At 46.0% G+C, this 22,119-nt stretch overlaps 1 protein-coding gene across 7 annotated transcripts in view; it reads right to left on the reverse strand.

The window, feature by feature from the left end:
- Window positions 1-4,175: 4,175 nt before the first annotated feature.
- Window positions 4,176-22,119, reverse strand: part of LOC141057021 (dynein axonemal assembly factor 8-like) — a 74,909-nt gene continuing 56,965 nt past the window's right edge. For all 7 annotated transcript variants that reach the window (XM_073553495.1, XM_073553496.1, XM_073553497.1 and 4 more), the window contains 5 exons: window positions 18,164-18,260; window positions 13,910-14,121; window positions 13,748-13,833; window positions 7,352-7,415; window positions 4,176-7,092 (listed from right to left, as the gene is read on the reverse strand). In XM_073553495.1, coding sequence (XP_073409596.1) covers window positions 7,015-7,092; window positions 7,352-7,415; window positions 13,748-13,833; window positions 13,910-14,121; window positions 18,164-18,260 — 537 coding nt within the window. In that variant the 3' untranslated portion in view covers window positions 4,176-7,014. The remainder of the gene's footprint in view (window positions 7,093-7,351; window positions 7,416-13,747; window positions 13,834-13,909; window positions 14,122-18,163; window positions 18,261-22,119) is intronic.

Consider the following 22,119-nt stretch of genomic DNA (forward strand, 5'->3'; position numbering starts at 1 on the left):
ACTCAAAATTTCCTAATATGGGAGCATTTTTCATCAGCGCTGATTTTGTAAGTACACTGCTCAAAAAAATAAAGGGAACACCTAAACAACACGATGTAACTTCAAATCAGCCACACTTCTGTGAAATCAACCTGTCCAGTTTTGAAGCAACACCAATTGTGAATTAATTTCTCCTGATGTTGTGCAAACAGAACAGACAACAGGTAGAAATAATCAGCAATTAGCAAGACAAACCCTATAAAGGAGTGGTTCTGCAGGGGGTGACCACAGACCATTTGTCTGCGCTCATCCTTTTTGGCTGTTTTGGGCACTTTTGCATTTTATCATTGCTCTCACCCCTAGAGGTACAGTACAGTAGCATGAGGCAGTGTCTAAAACCCACAGAAATTGCTCAAGTAGTGCAGCTCATCCAGGATGGCACATCAATGCGAGCTGTGGCAAGAAGGGTAGCTATGTGTCAGCATAGTGTCCAGAGCATGGAGCAAATACCAGGAGATAGGCCAGTACACCAGGAGATGTGGAGAGGGCAACAACCCAGCATCAGGAGCGCTACCTCCTCCCTTGTGCAAGGAGGAACAGGAGGAGCACTCCCAGAGCCCTGCAAAATGACCTCCAGCAGGCCACTAACATCCATGTGTCTGCTCAAACTGTCAGAAACTGACTCCATGAGGGTGGTATAAGGGCCCGACGTCCACAAGTGTTGAGCTTACAGTCTGGGCAATTGGCATATTTGACATTGGTGCCACATGCTCTTCACAGATGAGAGCAGGTTCACACAGAGCACATGCGAGTCTTAAGATGCCGTGGAGAACATCCGTCACCTCATCTGGACCATGCCCAGGCATTGTAGGCAGGTCATACAGGCAGGCCCGGATTGGCAATATAACCAACCGGGCATTTTCCCGCTGGGCCGCTGTCACGTGGGCCGCGGGTGGCCGCTTGCCAGCTGCTGCGGCCACTGTTGCTCCTGCCGCTGGCCCTCTGCGGGCACGGCGGTGATAGTTTCAAGTTCCTCCCGCACTGCAGGGAGATAAGCCGCCACGCACCCCATCCTCGCCTTAGCATGAGACCCCCTCCCCTCCGCAGCCACTCACAGCGTCGCACTCGCTTGCCTGCTCGCTCTGTTCGCAGGACCTGTGATGAGTTCACAGGAGGGGAGGAGTCAGGGGGTCACATGATCAGCAGGAGCCTTTGTCCAGACCCCTGATCATGTCACCCCTGACTCCGCCTCTCCTGTGACCTCATCACAGGTCCTGTGCGCTCAGCCTTGCCTCTACCGTCTGCAAGACTCTGCTTTGCTGTTGTCATGGTACTGGTTGAGGTATGTATGTGTGGGGTCAGGATTTACAGTGTGGATGTAGCAGAGCTGTGTGTGTACGAGGTGTACGGAGCGGAACCGTGTGTGTACGAGGTGTACGGAGCGGACCCGTGAGTGTACGAGGTGTACGGAGCGGAGCCGTGTGTGTACGAGGTGTACGGAGCGGAGCCGTGAGTGTACGAGGTGTACGGAGCGGAGCCCTGTGTGTACGAGGTGTACGGAGCGGAGCCCTGTGTGTACGAGGTGTACGGAGAGGAGCCGCGCGTGTACGAGGTGTACGGAGAGGAGCCGCGCGTGTACGAGGTGTACGGAGAGGAGCCGCGCGTGTACGAGGTGTACGGAGAGGAGTCGCGCGTGTACGAGGTGTACGGAGAGGAGCCGTGTGTACGAGGTGGACGGAGAGGAGCCGTGTGTACGAGATGTACGGAGCGGAGCCGTGTGTGTGTACGAGGTGTACGGAGAGGAGCCGTGTGTACAAGGTGTACGGAGAGGAGCCGCGCGTGTACGAGGTGTACGGAGAGGAGCCGCGCGTGTACGAGGTGTACGGAGCGGAGCCGCGCGTGTACGAGGTGTACGGAGCGGAGCCGCGCGTGTACGAGGTGTACGGAGCGGAGCCGCGCGTGTACGAGGTGTACGGAGCGGAGCCGCGCGTGTACGAGGTGTACGGAGCGGAGCCGCGCGTGTACGAGGTGTACGGAGCGGAGCCGCGCGTGTACGAGGTGTACGGAGCGGAGCCGCGCGTGTACGAGGTGTACGGAGCGGAGCCGCGCGTGTACGAGGTGTACGGAGCGGAGCCGCGCGTGTACGAGGTGTACGGAGAGGAGCCACGCGTGTACGAGGTGGACGGAGTGGAGCCACGCGTGTACGAGGTGGACGGAGTGGAGCCGTGTGTATGGAGTGGAGCCATATGTGTACGGGATGTACAGAGAGGAGCCAAGTGTGTACAAAGCATACAAAGCGGGCTTTTCCCATGGACACAGGAGTACACGGTGGAGCCCCGAGGAGCATTTTAAAACACACACATGACGTTCCACCTGAAGTGATGTGCTGGAAGCTGACCGGAAATGAGAATTTCTTGAGGAGATTGTGACGGAACCAGGAATGCTTCAGATCCATCATCGTGTCCTCCTCCGACAGCGCAGACAGCAGGATCGCCTTGGAATCGGGGATGCCGGCCATGTGAGCGGATCATGATACGTCCTGCACCGGGAGGCTCAGGTGGGCACTACAATGGGAGCCGGGCTGCTATAGTATCTTTGTAGAATCTTTATTTATTTATTTCTCTCTTTTTCTTTCTTTCTCTGTTCTTTCATTCTCTGTTCTGTCTTTCCCTCATTTTCTTTCTCTCTCTGTTCTTTCTTTCTCTCTCTGTTCTTTCTTTTTTCTCTCTGTTCTTTCTTTTTTCTCTCTGTTCTTTCTTCCCCTCTTTCTTTCCTCTCTTTCTCTCTGTTCTTTCTTTTCTTTACTTCTTTCTTTCTCTCTCTGTTCTTTCTCTGTCTCTCTCTGTTCTTTCTTTCTTTCCCCTCTTTCTTTCTCTCTCTGTTCTTTCTCTGTCTCTCACTGTTCTTTCTTTTTTTCCCCTTTCTTTCTCTCTCGGTTTTCTTTTTTCTCTCTCTCTCTGTTTTCTCTCTTCCTTAGTGCCAGTCAGTGTGCCCATAATGCCAGCCACTGTGCCCTCAGTACCAGTCAGTGTGATCAGCAGTGCTAAATGGGTGCGATTAGGTGTGTACATGGGTGTGACTAGTTGTGAAATGGGTGTGGCTGGGCGTGGGCAAAATTTGCAGCGGCGCGCTATGCGCGCCGCAGTCTTTGTCCATCTTTCCCTTCTTCAAAAGTTGGGAGGTATGATAGGGGCGGCTATGACCAGGGGGTCTGGTTGCCCAATAAAGAGCAGTTCTGCCAGGAATTCTGTTACCGTGCGTACAAAAGGGGACAGAGATTTGGGAGGAGTACTGTACCTAAAAGCAATAAATAGGACTGAGCTGAAATACTGGGCACAGCTGTGACTACATGTTATATAGTCGTGTTAATCTCCTCTCACTTCTTGTAACCTACAAGTGTACAAAGATATTATATAGTCACCATGTGACTAGTGGGCCTGTGTAACTTCAAATGCCAGGGCTGAATTTTAGTCCCAGTCCGGCCCTGCATACAGGCATGAGGAGGCCACACACACTACTGAGCATCATTTTCTTGTAATTTCCACTGAAGTTGGATCAGCCTGTAATTTGATTTTCCACTTTGATTTTGAGTATCCTTCCAAATCCAGACTTCCATGGGATATTAATTTTGATTTACATTGATCATTTTTATGTTTAACTGTTCTCAATGCATTCCACTATGTAATGAATAAAGATTTGCAACTGGAATATTTCATTCAGTGACATCTAGGATGTGGTATTTTAGTGTTCCCTTTATTTTTTTGAGCAGTGTATATTGTGGATGGAGATGCCCTTTAAGGAATAAAGGTGACCAGTTTACAAAAAGATCTCATATTTTCATCACCATAAGCTTAGTGATTTAAATTTCTGTCTTTAACGGATCATTTTGACCGAAAGTCACTAAAAGGAGGCATAAATGGAAAGTATCATTCTTAAAGGGAATCTGTCAGTAAGTTTTTGCTATGTAATCTGGCAGCAGCATGATATAGGGACAGAGACCTTGATTTCAGCAATGTTTCACATGGTTTACTGGGTGCAGCAGTTGTGATACAATCACAGTTTACTCTGCTACAGATCTAGCAGAGCTCTAAATGCTGAGCTCTGTATAACCCCGCCCACACCACTGATTGGAAGCTGTGTGCAATGTGATAGGGGTGTGGTTGGAGTTGGACCAAGAGGCATGAGACACCTAGTCCTGTAGTGATAATCTCCTGCTAATTTTATTGGTACAACACCACACAGCCTAGTTAACAACACGTCTCTGGAATCTTTTTTATGCGTTTTGAGCGCTTTTTCAGGAGCTGACCCACCTGAAAAAGATGTTGTGTCGACGTACTCTGAGGTTGTTTCCATTCACCGGTAACAAGCAGAGGACTAAAGTAAATTAGAACGTTTCGGAACCTTTCAAAACTTTAAAAATACGGAATCATCATTGTGTATCTAAACCCCCGATGTGTGAGGGAGCACTAAAAAAAACTAAAAGTACATGGCTTACTCTTATCTCATCCGGAAGTGCTATAGAAACATCAAGGGTTAATAGAAGACACCTTAATGGGTCTTTTATGGCTTTTTTTTGTAAACCCTCAAAAATGAAAAACCCTGAGGTGCTGCATGGTACTATACATCTATATATATGTCTGAGTTCTTTGGCAATAATGGACGCTCATTCTTATATCCTCTAATCTGTCGGTCTCTAACTCTCAATATAGGTTTCAGACCATTGCTCTGGAGCCTACACATTCTATACATAAACTTCTGGGAATATAAGACGTCTTGCCGTGTCATCCATTCCAAGCATTAGTGTCTTAAAGGAATTATCCATAAAAAGAAGAAAGTCTTCTTTTTTTTCTTCTAGAAATAGCACCACTCCTTTCCCGCTGAAATGAGGCACTGATGTATAATTTTGATTTTTGTTTATTTGTGGAGCCATGTTGTTTATAGGCTCAATTTTATGCAAATATCTGTGTTTTGAGATTTCTTCTTTTTATTTATTCTTACACAGGAAGAGTTTTACCCTTTAAATAATATTTGCTCTCAATGTAAATTTTACTAGCTATATAAGATGTCATATTCTTTCTGTATTGATTCCTGAATGTTTAATAAAAAAGATCTGATTCAAAAAAGAAATAGCACCACTCCTGACCACAGGCTGGGTCTGGTATTGCAGTCTTCACTTGAATGGCATTAAGCTGCAATGTCAAACATGACCTGTAGAGAAGAGTGGCGCTGTTCTTGTAAGGAGTAAACCTCTCTTCTTCTAATGTTGGACAACCCCTTTAGTTTTAGGATGAACAGGAAGCAAAGATATGCAAAGTAAACTTGGTTCCAATTTGTGGTCCTCTCCCCTGACCGATCCGGAGGTCTCCGCTGTCTGAAGGGGTCACCGAGGGTCCCCAGGATAGATCGCCGGGTGACCTCTTCTCACTATGGCGCGCGTAGCGCACTTTTGAATTTCTGAGGCTAGTTTCACATTAGCGTTTACGGCCGCAGCGTCGGGCTGCGCACGGCCGCCGCTAAGCCACGCCCCCTGCCGCCGGTAGCTCCGCCTACGGACGCATGACGCTGCATGGGTCCCCTATCTTTAGCACTGGGGACGCAGGCCGTGCGCAGTATGCGTTTGGCGGCGCATGCGTCCTTTTGACGCTGCGCCGAGCGCACCAAATTGCAACCTGTTGCGATCTACTTAAAGGCACATCTCCCCTTTTATATAAAGGGTGTGCATAATTTTGCAAACAATTTTTTATTTTATTTCTCCAATTCATCTAAAATAATAATAAAAAAGAAGCAACTTTTCATTTAGACTTATGTTATATTCTCCCACCGTTTTGTGTGAACAGCTCCTACGCAGACCTTCGTGCCTCTATGATTACAGGCATACATCGGTAGGGTAGTAAGAATTAGAGGGGGGGGGGCAGATGGAAGGGAGTGTCACTGCATGAAATGGAGAAACGGTGGAAAGGGAATATGTCTGCAGGGTCGGACTACACGGAGCGTGTTTGTAGTCTGTCACCATGGAGACACATCGCTCTGCATAAGAGCAGTGAACGCAAAACGGCAGGATAAACGGTGGTCCTCTGCCGCAGAAAATTCTACGGCAGCTCACTCGTTGCTGCAGTTCTGGAATTTGTGCCTCCCCCCGTTGCCCATGGAAACATTGGATGTGCCTCCATGGTTACAGACTACACACAAACCCTGTGTAGTCTGATCCTGCCACCTCTCCCTTATTTCTTGATATCGTGCATTTAGAAGGGTAGCAAGAATTAGGGCACCGATGGAAGGGAGTGAGATTGCAGGGCCAGACTACATCCTGTTTGTTTGTAGTCTGTCACCATGGAGACACATCAGTCTGAATAGGAACTGTAGGCACAAAACAGTAAGAAATTTTACATAAAGAATGAATTCAAATTTGCATTTTTTAATTCTTTTTAGATGCACTGGAGTAATAAAAAAGGATATGGGGGATATACTGTAACATCAAGCAAAACTTTCCCTGCTAATTCTATCTGCAGATCTCTTCCTTTTGCAATCATGTTCTACTTTTTATTTTTCTATAGCAGATGAAGGTTCTGATCGTTGGTCCGGGCGAACCTTACAAAATTCTCACTCTAGGTGGCGCTTTCTAGTCGATTTTTGACCTCATGTGGTAGAAATACTGATTGGCGCCACCTAGAGGAGGAAGTGGTAATTGACGGAATGTAAAAGGACCAGACGATGAGTGTTGTGTGGAGCAGAACAGGGCATTGGTGCCTAAGAAGTATTTGTTGCCTTCGTCAGAAATTAGGTCTCCGCGACACTTAGTTGTTTAATGATCCTTCTGGTTTGACCTCTAAGGATGAGTCGCTGACTTGTCCTCCTGTGATGCTGGCAGCGAAAACTATAACTCCCAGCATGCCAGACTAGTGAGACTATCAGAAGATCTTATCAGTTTTACGGGTAAAGTTTTATCGGATTACCAACCCACAAGGCTTTCAGGGTGACATTGAGCCTTGTCACTGAGGCCTGATGAAGGACATCAGGAAATTTCGCCTCTTCTTCTCAGGAGGCTTGAGGCACAATTCGGTGAATGCTGTCAGGAGTCAGTGAATCAAAAAAGCAGTTGATCATCCCGACGGCCTAAAGGGAAGAAAATGCGAAGATGCAAGGCGTGAGGATGAGACGGAGGAAATAATGGAGCACACAATCTGGCGTCAGCACAACCGCCGCTTATCTCACAAGTCCCAAAGGCCCAAGGGAGAATGTAATTCACTTCTGCTAAATGAAATCAATGATATAAATGCAATTGTCCATCACCTTCCCGGCATCTGGTTTATGTACGTCGTGTATGTGTCATCATATAATGAGGCAACGCTGGAGAAGCGGACGTAGGACCTACCTGCCACTGGCTCTGAGGGCTCAAGATGAAGGCCATACTCTTCTGGTCCTTCTGCAAGTTGTGGCTGTGAGAAGGAAGATATAAAAGCATAAATACTAACTATAAAAGAGCTTCAACGTGCCAAAGCAAAAGGGTACTAACCTATGTTACATATAAGGCTAGGTCCTATGGAGTAGGAGTCCATTTCTAAGGGGGTCCTAGAACAGGTGGAAGTACCCCCTAACTAAATAAATCTAATCATGCATGGTGCTGCATATGAACATTAACTAATGTGAAAGAGACCTTTAGTTGCTTAGATGTTATCTTGGGTTCCTTTATGACTTAGCAGGCTATTTATTATACACCTTGCTCATAGAGTGATCTTTGTTGGTTGACCACTCCTGGGGAGAGAAATAAAGGTCTTGAATTTCCCCTATTTGTACGCAATTTGTCTGACTGTGGATTGGAGGAATCCAAACTCTATAGAGATGGTTTTGTAGTCTTTTCCAGCCTAATGAGCCTTAAAAACTCTTCCTCTGAGGTCCTCAGAAATCTCTACACAAACATGTTGTGAAGATCAGACTTTGATAGATTCATGTTCTTTAAACAAAACAGGTTGCCCACCCACAACTAATTGTCATCTCACTGATTGAAACACCAGACTAGGATTTCATACTCAAATTATCTGGTAATCCTAAAGGTTCACATACTTTTGATACTCACAGACGTGTGATACCATTTTCCACCCACTATAAAAAGATGACAGAGTCTAAAATTTTGGACTCATTTGTTTGATTTGGTTCTTTATCTATTTTTAGAACGTGTATGAAAATCTGATAAAGTTTTAGGTCAAATCTATGCAGAATTTTGAAAAATGTTGAAGAATTCACAAACTTTTAAACACCACTGTATCTATTCTAATGGGTGGCACTATTCTAGAAATGCTCTTAGAAGGTAGGTGTCTATTCTAAAGAATGTCCTAAAAGGTAGGCGTCTATTAGAAAGGGTGTCCTAGAAGTCTAGATGTCTATTGTAAAAGATGTCCTAGAAGGTAAGTGTCTATTCTAAAGGGTTTCCTAGAAGCTAGATGTTTATGCTAATGGATTTCCTAAAAGGTAAGTGTCTATTAGAAAGGGTGTCGTAAAAGGTGTCTATTCTTAAGGGTTTCCTAGAAGGTAAGTGTCTGTTAGAAAGTGTGTCTGTTCTAAAGGGTGCCCTACAAAGCAAGTGTCTGTTCTAAAGGGTGCCCTAAAAAGTAGGTGTCTATTCTAAAGGCGGTCCTAGAAGGTAGTTGTCTATACTAAAGGGTGTCCTAGAAGGACACATTCTAAAAGGATGTTCTAGAATGTAGGTGTCTATTATAAAATGTGTGAAAGAAGGAAAGCATCTATTATAATGGATATCCTATAAGTCTCCATTCTAAAGACGGCCCAAGAAGGTAAAAGGTGTCCTTTCTAATGGTTGTCCCATCATGCAGGTGTCCTATAAGTCTGGTGTACTTTTATATTGGGTGTCCTTGAAGAAAAGTGTCCTAGAAGTTACTGTAGGTGTAAATACTAAAGGTGTCCCAGAAGGGAGCAACAATAGAGGGTAAGTGTCTTAGAGTGATCAGTGTCTTAGAAGGGAAGCACCATTTCGGATGAGCGTCCCACAAGGTATCTGTCCTCCACAACTAGTGCCATTTCTAACAGGTATCCAAACAATATTTTTTTGAAGAGGTCTCGAGAACTGAGCACAACTTTCCAAAAAGGAGTCAACTCAGTTGGTGACAATCTAGTTCTCTGCGGATTTGGTCGCAACTTGTGAACTGATCCTCAGATTTTGCTGCAGTGCTTTTGTGGCGCCCCTGAGGGTTCAGTCGCCACAGAGGTACTGCACCTCCTCCTGAGGTGTGGTGCCCCACCGTCCAAGTAAGGTGGAGGCACCTGACCACACTCCAACACCTGCATCCCACACGACACAGTAGTGTAGCAAAGCACCCTTTGGTGGCTCCCTGCTTGGAACACGAAGCGTGCTGGGAGGCGGGTGGAGTTTAGTTTGCACCAAAAGAGCGGGAAGAGTTTAGGATTTTGTCAGTTAGTCAGTCAGGGGGTCAGACAGAGGCAGTCTGTGAGAGAAGATCCCCTGAGTGGGATGGATGAAGGAAGTGCTGCAGCCGACCTCAGTGACCTGGGTCCACTGGCACAAGAAAGGGACATTGATAGAAAGCCTGACTCTCCATAAGAAGGAAAGGATTTGTATGGAACGTGAGGACAAGAAGGGAATTAAGGACTAGGGTCAGAGCAGAACCCTTCCCAAGTTCACAGCGCAAGGCCGGGGTCCGGTCCCCGAGGTTGTATGGATACTAACGGTCCTGCAGCAGACACCGGAAGAATAGAAGTTGTCACCACTTTATTCCCACACCAGACTTGGGGGCACAACAGCAACGTGAGTGAGCCGGGACTAGGTAGTAAGGAGTCGCCGAAGCAGGCTACAGCTGTCTGCCGTACAAGTAGAGTTCATAGGAACATCAGAAAGGAGGAACTCCAGTGTAACTCAGTGCTGTGAGAACTTCACTCTAGGCGCTAAGAGGGAGACGTTCAGAAAAGGCACATGTTGGCGGAGTGTTGGAGCGGAGTATTTCATCTTGCCTGGAAGTTGGCTGAGCTCCTGACCCGGAGGACACGGCACGGTTGCGCCGTGCCTGACACTGCACCATCTACGTGTCACTTCACCTACACTGCCCTGGGACTACAGCCCTGCCTGTGGAGAGCTATAACATCCTTGCTGCACCCCACCATCTGTCCCAGAGGATCTGCCTACAGTGTCGGCTTAACATCTTCATTGCCGAACACTACAGGTGGCGTCACGAATCATTCATAAACTTTAATCAACATAAGCACACTGAACTTTATTCCATCACTCAACCCCTTTTACATGGGCGCCCAGGGCCACGGACCGGGTCACCACTGCTGTGACACCTCCCTCAGAGACCGGCTTGGTACCGAGTACCCCACAGCCCTGGGAGGGTGACCCACTTTTGATTTAGGTCATTACAGCACACGTCCTCCTATAGTTTATAATAAAAAATGCCAAACTCTGCCGTGGTCCAGGTGGAGATTTTCACTAAATCTGAAGTAACAAGTAAAAATAATCACACTCCAAAACGACCTCAAAATAACTTGCTGAAGAAGCGATTTCCATGGAGGTAACCGAAACAACTGCACCGCCAAGTAAAATCCCTTTGCTCTGGTTTTGCATGATTTCAATAGACTGTTTTAAACTCCGTCTGGCCTAGTTTTCTTGTGCAGCTGGCTATAACTCATGGTTCTGAGGAGAGCGGTGCTGGAACATCAGAGATAAGAGAGCTGGGAGGAGGCATCTCAGACGCTCCTGTCACCCCCCTCTCCTTCAACAGAGAAGAAATCAACACTGCTCCCTGCTGGGACCGACACAGCCTCTTGTCACGCAGCCTGCTCCCTGCCGCAAAAAGAAGTCTATATGCTCGTGGGGCACTTATACACGTGTGTGCGGTTTTACAGACACGTGTGCGCACTCTGGGGGACAAAAGTGATTGCTGGCTCCATATTACTCTACCAAGGAACTCTGCATATAAAATAAACGCCTTCTTGGAAGGAGACCCCGAAAAGCACTGACATGTCAGATGGTGGCCATACAGGTCTAAAAGGGTGGCCCAAAACTCAGGTGAAGGCCAAGACTCCATCACACAGAGGAGATGGTAATACATTGCAAGCTTTCGAGACTACTCAGGTCTCTTCATCAGGCTAGACTAATACAAAATCTGAGTCACATATTTATGCACAATACAGCCTAGAAAAAATGCAATAGATAAGACAAGTGACGTGAAGCAGAACTATCAATATGGGAGAGGGAGAAACATAAATATAAACATTGGACCAGTTCATAGATAAGGAGTCTGGATGTTTTATGGTCCTCTGATTGGGGTCTAGTTCTGTGTTGCCCCGCAAGGTTTTAAAAGGAAATTCCTTAATTGATGTAAAAAGACATAAATCCATGCGACACATTCATTCCAGCACTGAGAGTGTCAAAGTTCGTCATATGTCTTTTTACATCAATTAAGGAATTTCCTTTTAAAACCTTGCGGGGCAACACAGAACTAGACCCCAATCAGAGGACCATAAAACATCCAGACTCCTTATCTATGAACTGGTCCAATGTTTATATTTATGTTTCTCCCTCTCCCATATTGATAGTTCTGCTTCACGTCACTTGTCTTATCTATTGCATTTTTTCTAGGCTGTATTGTGCATAAATATGTGACTTCAGATGTTGTATTAGTCTAGCCTGATGAAGAGACCTGAGTAGTCTCGAAAGCTTGCAATGTATTACCATCTTTTCAGTTAGCCATTAAAAGTTATCAACTACTGAGGACTCTCAATCCTGAATATTTTTCTATCCACTGGCTAACACGGTACAAAGATATACATCTTTCCTGTATCACACAGAGGAAGAACTTGAGATCTGGCTTCACTGCGGAGAGGGTGGGCACTAGGCCTCTGGATCGACCTGGTTGGGGTAGCTGAATAATAAAGTCCTGGATTTTGGTGACGCCAGAGACATCAAAAAGACCCGTAAGAACATCAACCACGTCCACCGTCATGCTCAAAGTCTTGGTGACCTAAGGAGACATCCTTCCCAACAGGTCTACTCGAGGAAGCTGGCACAGATGGCACACAGTTGTTATTAAAGATCAGTCTACCAACCAAAAGCTGGCCTGAACTCTAGATAGGAGTCTCAGTCGTGCAGGTTTATGGTAGGAAAGTTGGGTAGAAAAAACCCCTCACACACATGTATGGTTGGCCGATGTTGTATGCGTTCTCGATAGGAAGAGAAGAGTTGCCAGATAGCCCTTTCGACGGCTTATCACTCTTGAAAACAAAATAGATTGGACATGTTGAAATCTATCAGCCTGATCCTTCTTGCTCATAACATTTGCCATTGTTGGTTTTGACGAAATGTTAAGTGTGCCCAGATTGGTTAGAAGCCTCAACGGTTTGAAAGAAAAGTCTGTCGGCGGCTCCCCATGGAGAACATATGAACCTTCCCCCTGATCCGCAAGTGTATGGGGAATACGGGAGAGATGGCGGTTTGTCATAAGCGGGTTAGGCCAACAGTGATCTAAGGTGTATGGGCCCCTCACGGCGCAGCATCTGCCGTGCCTGAGTGATATCCTAATGAACTGGAAGGCTTGGAGAGCTGGAAGGAGAAGACTGGCAGAGACAGAGCCAACCGGCTGGATGTCCTTGGCGGAACGTGAAGGTGCCCTCATCTCGGTGAATGTATGGGCAGCTCCATGGCATCTTTTAAGTCATGGAAATCCTGACACACCACCTAATCTGTGACATAACAAAAGCCTTCTATAAACGGATTTTCCTGAGGCGTAATCCATCAGAGATAACTGAACTGTCCAGGCTTCAATCTCCCAAATCCCCTGTCCATGACCCCCTTTATTGCTGTGCCGCAGTTTAACCCTACACTGCTCGAATTACTGAAGGTGGCCATTAACCCTGGTCTTACAAACACCCTCGGACCCTAACCCTAAAGCGGATTGTAGGAAATACCTGCACCTTGTTCATTACATGGCAAGATGGAAATGTCATCATAAAAGGGTGACAGACAAGAAAGTCCTGTACAAGCCCCCACGTTTTAAGTTCTGATGAGGAGCGGCCATTCATTAAAAAATAAAATGGCCAGCTGTCACTACTACCCCACTCATCCTGCTGCTTGATCCTTTGAACCCTGACCATTTACACACGGCCAGGATGACTGGAGTCTCAGTGGAAAATATCATTAAAGGGATTGTTCATTTTAGGCAACCAATGGTGATTGGGACATGTGGCAGTCTCTGTGGCCCTAGGTGCCCAATTCTTAGAAAGATCCTTCACATTTCCAACAATAATGTCATCAATAATAAATTCTCAGTGGGAAAAACAACAGTGGGACCACCCGTGACCAGATATAAACCGGGACATAGACAACACACAACATGTATCCACAGATGGGGTCTGTTCATGGGAGTAGAGGTACCAAAGTCCGCAATGAGATCAGAGCTGTGTGACCACCATGCCCATAGGCAATGGATGGGGTGGTGGTCTCGCATGAACACTAACGTTCCTATCACACAGGAAAGGACCCCCTTTACTCATGACTGGTAAGGGGTCCCCTGGTGATCATGCGTTTATCACCTATCTTAAGTATTTATCTGCCCGGTTATTCTAGCGGGCGGCGATGCCAATGGATGCGGGCATGGGAGGATTCTTCATCTGGAGGCTCCATGTCCGAGCAGCGAGATCTGATCGATGCGGCTGTAATGAATTATTCACTTCATTTCCTTAGCTAATTACTCTCCGGAGTTTTTTTTTCTTCTTTCCTTGACAGAAATACACTGGCGCTTACCTGGCCATTAGCGAGTGGAAACAGGTCACGGCGTTGTCCCGCTGGGCGGCCACCAGCAGACAGGGGCCGGCGATCTCAGCCTTGAACTGCAAGAAGAGTGAGACGTTATCTGATGGGTGGTCTAGGATGTCGCATACAAACTGCGATTCACGGCGAACCTACCTTCGCGGAGAGGCTGTCCCGTAGGCTATAGAGCTCCGCAACAAATGGAGCTTGGGACTGGTCGAAGGCGGCGAGTCGCGCGGCGGTGATGTGGAACGCTCTGCGGCTCAGCTGCTCTAGCACTTGGACGTACGCTGGTGAGGAGCCACGTAGCGCCCGAGACGGTAACAGCAGGCAGGTGGTCTGGCACAAGGTAGCAGCGAGCGGCGTCCCTGCAATACAAAACACACGGCAGCGGCTCTCACCCGTCTGATGGTGCGCGGCAGATACAAACACTTAATGCAGGCGTGTAATAATCTAATTGTGTTAATTGTGCCGCGTCTTCCTCCGCGTAATGGGATTTGTGACAATGAGCCGGTGTCACTCCACCTGTCAGTCACATGTAATTCATCGTGTGATTACGGCGCCACTCCCTGATTATTATATGTTAAATATTGACATGACGATATAATTATTATGTGGAAATAACACGATGTGTGCACCGCCACCGTGGCGGGAACAATAGCAGAAACATCGCATTCCAGTGACACATCCATTGTGCCGGAATTTGGATTTTTCACGCAAGGCGATATCTCAGTAATAACAATATCATTGCTAAAGAGAGAATGTAGCAGAGCCCAGAACGTGCATTGCTGCACCGCCCAGTCTGGGGGTCTGCTGCACGGAAATCTGGGTTATACCATGGCCGGCTATAATGGTAGAGGTCATCAGTGCAGTCCTATACATTATTTGCAGTATATTTTTTACTTTTTAGTTCAGGATATTTGTGTTTTTTGCTTTTTGTTTTCTCTGGTTAATGGTCATGTGTTAATATGCACTTACATCGTGCGTACACATTAACTTTCTTTCTCAGTTCAGATTCGTTTTTTATTCATTTCGTTGTGCATTCAGTGCATATAGGGGTGTGACCGCCCTCTTTCTGAACTGGGAAAGCCATCCAGTCTGGCCTAAGCTGTTACTAGTGGTTCAGCCGCTCGGTCCTTGTTCACATTCACGTCACTTGGCAAGTGAAAAGGTTTTAAATACTAGAGTAGGGACTGTACCACAAGGGTTGCCGTGATGTGGTGGGATGGCTTGTACATTATTTTGATCAAAATTATGTTTACTAAATACCATTATTATTATTATTATTATTATTATTACCACCACCTTTATGTATTATTTGCAGTTTATTTTTTACTTTTTAGTTCCGGATATTTGTGTTTTTTGCTTTTTGTTTTCTCTGGAGCCTAGAAACCCACCGACAACAAGAACCAGGGCCGACTCCATCTGAGATCACTGTATGTTGTACAAATCTGTGATCCCTGCAGAGCGCACCACGTGTGACAACTGCGCAACTCGTGATCACTGCACCATGTACCAGTCCACGATCACAACATAGTAACATGGTGTAACTGGATACTGCACCAACGTGTAACCTTAGTACACTACACCAACCTGTAACCTTAGCTTACTACACCAACCTGTAACCTTAGCTTACTACACCAACCTGTAACCTTAGCTTACTACACCAACCTGTAACCTTAGCTTACTGCACCAACCTGTAACCTTAGCTTACTGCACCAACCTGTAACCTTAGCTTACTACACCAACCTGTAACCTTAACTTACTGCACCAACCTGTAACCTTAACACATTGCACCAACCTGTAACCTCAACTTACTGCACCAACCTGTAACCTTAACTTACTACACCAACCTGTAACCTTAACTTACTGCACCAACCTGTAACCTTAGCACATTGCACCAACTTTTAACCTTAGCATATGATAACTTGCAACCATAGCACACTGCACGAGTCTGTAAATCCTTACACACTGCTCCATCCTGTACCATCTTGCTCACTGTACCAGCCTATGGCACTTCGCACCAGCCTACAACACCTTGCACACTGCTCCAACCTGTACCACTTTGCACACTGCACCATGCCTTACCACCTTGAACATTGCATAGTCTGTAACACCTTGCACACTGCACCAGTCTGTGTCACCTTGTGCACTGCACCACCTTGCATACTGCACCATACCCTACCACCTTGAAAATTGCATAGTTTGCACCACCTTGCAGACTGCACCAGCCTCCTCCATCCCATTGTCTTCATCCACCATTTGTCATGTTTTGACAGATCTTTTCAGCGAAGAATCTCAATTAACAGAAACTCCGGTGACTTCACTGCGGCCCACGGTGATAAAGACATCCCAACCTATCATTTCAGAAGGTTCGGCCCCTCAGTGCGGATCACTTAAGGATCTCACTAGGCCAGGTCCACATCTCTGGGCCAAAAGCAGAACATCGGCCTGAGGCTTTCCATTGTTGCTGGCACATAACACAACTCTGCTCATCCGCTCGACAGGCGGAAACTATTTAACTTTAAACTGAAGTCGTTTCCGCCAGCTGAGCCCGGCTGTGGGGCTGGAAAGGGTTAACAAGATGCCTGGTCCTGAAGGAGTGGGATAGTGGCGGCAGTATTGGGCAGCTGTGCTCCTGTGCAGAGACGCTGACACCCGCTTGCGTCATTAGCCGAGCACACGTGTCGCTCTGTATGTGACTTGCATTTTTCCATATACTTAAACTATAAGCTGCAAGCACTTGTCAGCGCACAGCCGCAGGTCCTTACCATTAACCCCGTGTGGCAGAGCCCTCACATACATCAATCAGACAGAACACAAAGGGGAAGTGCTGCTTTCTGCTGCTGGTAACAAACCAATAAAAACAGAGTAACGTAAATAGCGCAACACAACAGAACTAATAGAACAAGCGCTTTCTCCAAATTCACCATAAAATGCCACTTTTACTGACGTCTCAAAATTATTTACCCTTTTCATGACAAGGATCTTTAATACTTAGTACAGCCCTTCAGGCTGTTATGACCTGCTGCCTCTCTGAATGTTATAACCTGCTGCAGAAGCATAGCCAGACACCAGCTTATGGCAGTGTTCCTGTGAAATCTTAGCCTATTCCTCATGGACAATGGCCTCCAGGTCTATCAGTATAGTCTTGGTCTTGTGGGGTGTTCCCTGTACACGGCGGGCCTTGTGGGGTGTTCCCGGTACACGGCGGGCCTTGTGGGGTGTGCCCGGTACACGGCGGGCCTTGTGGGGTGTGCCCGGTACACGGCGGGCCTTGTGGGGTGTGCCCGGTACACGGCGGGCCTTGTGGGGTGTGCCCGGTACACGGCGGGCCTTGTGGGGTGTGCGCCCGGTACACGGCGGGCCTTGTGGGGTGTGCGCCCGGTATACGGCGGGCCTTGTGGGGTGTGCGCCCGGTATACGGCGGGCCTTGTGGGGTGTGCGCCCGGTATACGGCGGGCCTTGTGGGGTGTGCGCCCGGTATACGGCGGGTCTTGTGGGGTGTTCTCTGTACATGGCAGGTCTTGTGGGATGTTTCCGGTATACGGCGGGTCCTGTGGGGTGTTCCCAGTATACGGCAGGTCTTGTGGGGTGTGCCCGGTATACGGCGGGTCTTGTGGGGTGTGCCCAGTATACGGCGGGTCTTGTGGGGTGTGCCCAGTATACGGCGGGTCTTGTGGGGTGTGCCCGGTATACGGCGGGTCTTGTGGGGTGTGCCCGGTATACGGCGGGTCTTGTGGGGTGTTCCCTGTACACGGCGGGCCTTGTGGGGTGTGCCCGGTACACGGCGGGCCTTGTGGGGTGTGCCCGGTACACGGCGGGCCTTGTGGGGTGTGCCCGGTACACGGCGGGCCTTGTGGGGTGTGCCCGGTACACGGCGGGCCTTGTGGGGTGTGCCCGGTACACGGCGGGCCTTGTGGGGTGTGCGCCCGGTATACGGCGGGTCTTGTGGGGTGTTCTCTGTACATGGCAGGTCTTGTGGGATGTTTCCGGTATACGGCGGGTCCTGTGGGGTGTGCCCAGTATACGGCGGGTCTTGTGGGGTGTGCCCAGTATACGGCGGGTCTTGTGGGGTGTGCCCAGTATACGGCGGGTCTTGTGGGGTGTTCTCTGTACACGGCGGGTCTTGTGGGGTGTGCCCAGTATACGGCAGATCTTGTGGGGTGTTCTCTGTACACGGCGGGTCTTGTGGGGTGCTCCCGGTATACGGCGGGTCTTGTGGGGTGCTCCCGGTATACGGCGGGTCTTGTGGGGTGCTCCCGGTATACGGCGGGTCTCGTGGGGTGTATTTAATATATTATGCTTTTAGGTGAAGTCACCATGTTAATTATCCTAAATTAGTATGGACGTTGCTTCTCTTATAGAACCCAAGCCACAACTTTCTAGGACATGTTTGCACCCCATTACCTGCACTTGGTGACAGTCCGCCATTGCAATCCAGATTATTCACAGTATGTCTTTGTGTTCGGCTGTTAAATATGGCGTCCTGCGTCATTCTGGGGATCTGAAGAGACAAAAGGTGAAGGTGACATAGTAAATTATAATCAGAAGTGATGGCATATTGTTTAGGACACCCCATCGTTTTGTACTGTTGGGGGTTCGACTGCCGGGACCCTGACAATCCTGTGTGAAGAGGCAACTGCCCTGGCGCCGAGACCTGCAATTCAGCCCTATTGACTTGCAAAGTGGGTGAGCGGCAGCGGCACGAAGCATGACTTGTTTTTGGGGCCCCAGCCAGAGTACTATGTCATGGCATAGCTTACTGATAAAATGGGAATAATCCTTCAAACTGCTTTCCCTACAGATCTCCAGCAATGCAGCACAATCCCGAGTGTTCATCCTGATCCTCCTGGTTCATGAGTGAGAACTACAGCATTGCTACAACTAACATCGATGGCCCAGTAGTGATATCATTCTTTCGTGCCTTGTTACGACCCCCGAGACCTCTGTAATGGCTTCAATTAAAGGAAGCAATCCACATCTTTCACCTACCCAGAACAAGGCTGAACAGAATATTAAAAGGGGTCCCTGCTATTTTTGGGGTTATCGTTACTGGAAGTCTTGAAAGGTGGAGTGATTGATATCAAAGAGTCACGACATTATTAATGTGCTGCATTTTCTGATGCAGTTCAGTCCCTTTGTAATAAGCCACATGTACATGAAAAAAATGAGCCTGAGGATGCGTCGCAGCAGCAAAGAATGCCAAGACAGCAGATTAGGCCTTACCCTGGAGGTGCCGGAAAACTGGGTCTGTTACAAAGGAAGCTGGATGCACAAAGACCCACTTTCCCGACAATAAACTGCCTGCCAAAATGTGAGCTTAGTGACACAACGTAACAAAAAAAAAACAAAATATAATAATAAACACTGTAATAAAGCAAAAGTCATAGCAAAAAGCCCAAAGTATAATGTATAGTAATAAAACAGTCTATGATATAATATAGTACTGGAAAGGATAGCAAAAAAACTAAAATATAATATAGTAATAAAAAACAGCCATAGCAAAAGGCCTAAAATATAATATCATAATAAAACAGTCAGACCAAAAGTCTAATAAAAAAAGAATAGCAAAAAGACTAAAATATAATTAATAAAAAGAGCAATAGCAAAATCCCAAACATATATTATATAATACAGAAATGAAACAGTCATAGCAAAATTATAATAAAAAAGAATAAAAAAGCAAAAATAAAAATCCTCATAATAAATAATAATAATAATATTAAAAAAGAGTAGTCGCAAAACCCAAAATATATTATATAATACAGTAATGAAACAGTCATAGCAAAAGTCTAAGATATAATATATTAATAAAAAGGATATCAAAAAGCCAAAAATACAATATATAATATAGTACTAAAAACTGTCATAGCAAAATTCCTAAAATATACCATAATATAGTAATAAAACATTCATACCAAAAGCCTAATAAAAAGGTAGCAAAAAGCCTGAAATAAAGACTAATATAATAAAATAATAATAACAACAATAATAATAATAATACAATAATAAAAACAGTTATAGCAAAAAGAATAAAACACTTAATGTAATAAAATGTATAAGAATGATGCAATAATAAAATCAGTAATAGCAAAAGTAGAAAATAGAATATACAGTTGTGGCCAAAAGTATTGACACCCCTGCAATTCTGTCAGATAATACTCAGTTTCTTCCTGAAAATGATTGCAAACACAAATTCTTTGGTATTACTATCTTCATTTAATTTGTCTTAAATGAAAAAAACAAAAAGAATTGTCCTAAAGCCAAATTGGATATAATTCCACACCAAACATAACAAAGAGGGTGGATAAAAGTATTGGCACTGTTCGAAAAATCATGTGATGCTTCTCTAATTTGTGTAATTAACAGCACCTGTAACTTACCTGTGGCACCTAACAGGTGTTGGCAATAACTAAATCACACTTGCAGCCAGATGACATGGATTAAAGTTGACTCAACCTCTGTCCTGTGTCCTTGTGTGTACCACATTGAGCATGGAGAAAAGAAAGAAGACCCAAGAACTGTCTGAGGACTTGAGAAACCAAATTGTGAGGAAGCCTGAGCAATCTCAAGGCTACAAGTCCATCTCCAAAGACCTGAATGTTCCTGTGTCTACCGTGCGCAGTGTCATCAAGAAGTGTAAAGCCCATGGCACTGTGGCTAACCTCCCTAGATGTGGACGGAAAAGAAAAATTGACAAGAGATTTCAACGCAAGATTGTGCGGATGTTGGATAAAGAACCTCGACTAACATCCAAACAAGTTCAAGCTGCCCTGCAGTCCGAGGGTACAACGGTGTCAACCCGTACTATCCGTCGGCGTCTGAATGAAAAGGGACTGTATGGTAGGAGACACAGGAAGACCCCACTTCTTACCCCGAGACATAAAAAAGCCAGGCTGGAGTTTGCCAAAACTTACCTGAAAAAGCCTAAAACGTTTTGGAAGAATTTTCTCTGGTCAGATGAGACAAAAGTAGAGCTTTTTGGGCAAAGGCATCAACAGAGTTTACAGGAGAAAAAAAGAGGCATTCAAAGAAAAGAACACGGTCCCTACAGTCAAACATGGCGGAGGTTCCCTGATGTTTTGGGGTTGCTTTGCTGCCTCTGGCACTGGACTGCTTGACCGTGTGCATGGCATTATGAAGTCAGAAGACTACCAACAAATTTTGCAGCATAATGTAGGGCCCAGTGTGAGAAAGCTGGGTCTCCCTCAGAGGTCATGGGTCTTCCAGCAGGACAATGACCCAAAACATACTTCAAAAAGCACTAGAAAATGGTTTGAGAGAAAGCACTGGAGACTTCTAAGGTGGCCAGCAATGAGTCCAGACCTGAATCCCATAGAACACCTGTGGAGAGATCTAAAAATGGCAGTTTGGAGAAGGCACCCTTCAAATATCAGGGACCGGGAGCAGTTTGCCAAAGAAGAATGGTCTAAAATTCCAGCAGAGCATTGTAAGAAACTCATTGATGGTTACCGGAAGCGGTTGGTCGCAGTTATTTTGGCTAAAGGTTGTGCAACCAAGTATTAGGCTGAGGGTGCCAATACTTTTGTCTGGCCCATTTTTGGAGTTTTGTGTGAAATGATCAATGTTTTGCTTTTTGCTTCATTCTCTTTTGTGTTTTTTCATTTAAGACAAATTAAATGAAGATAATAATACCAAAGAATTTGCGTTTGCAATCATTTTCAGGAAGAAACTGAGTATTATCGGACAGAATTGCAGGGGTGTCAATACTTTTGGCCACAACTGTATAATATAGTAGTAAAAAGGATAGCAAAACGTCTAAAATAAAATACTTAATATAATAGTACGGTAATAACAATAATACAGTAATATAAACAGTCATAGCAAAAGCCTAAAATATATAATAGTAAAAAAGTAATAGTAAAGCCTACGTATACTAATAAAACATAGTAATAAAAAGTTAGCAAAAAGCTGGATGGCCATGGAACAAGGAGGTGGAATAAGATTCTGCAGGTGAACAACTGGCTACGTCGATGGTGCCGTCAGCAACGATTTGGATTTATGGATCACGGAGTGAATTACTTTTACGATGGACTACTTGCTAGAGATGGGGTGCACCTTACGAAGACTGGAAAGCATGTATTTGGAAGTCGCCTTGCTACACTTGTAAGGAGAGCTTTAAACTAGAACAACATGGGAAGGGAAGCAAAAGACCATAAAAAGCCATACACCTGACAAATGCTATTGAGAACTCTGCTATTAGAAGTGGAAAGGAAGAACAAAGACAAAAGAATCTAATTAATAAAAATATTGGAGAAAGAGAAACAAATCACAAACTAAAATGTTTCTATACTAATGCACAAAGCATGGGCAACAAACAAGGAGAATTGGAACTACTAACA

The sequence above is a fragment of the Dendrobates tinctorius genome, unplaced genomic scaffold (genome assembly GCF_039654945.1).
Source record: "Dendrobates tinctorius isolate UK_male_01 unplaced genomic scaffold, ASM3965494v1 ptg000202l, whole genome shotgun sequence".
Taxonomy (NCBI): Eukaryota; Metazoa; Chordata; class Amphibia; order Anura; family Dendrobatidae; genus Dendrobates; species Dendrobates tinctorius.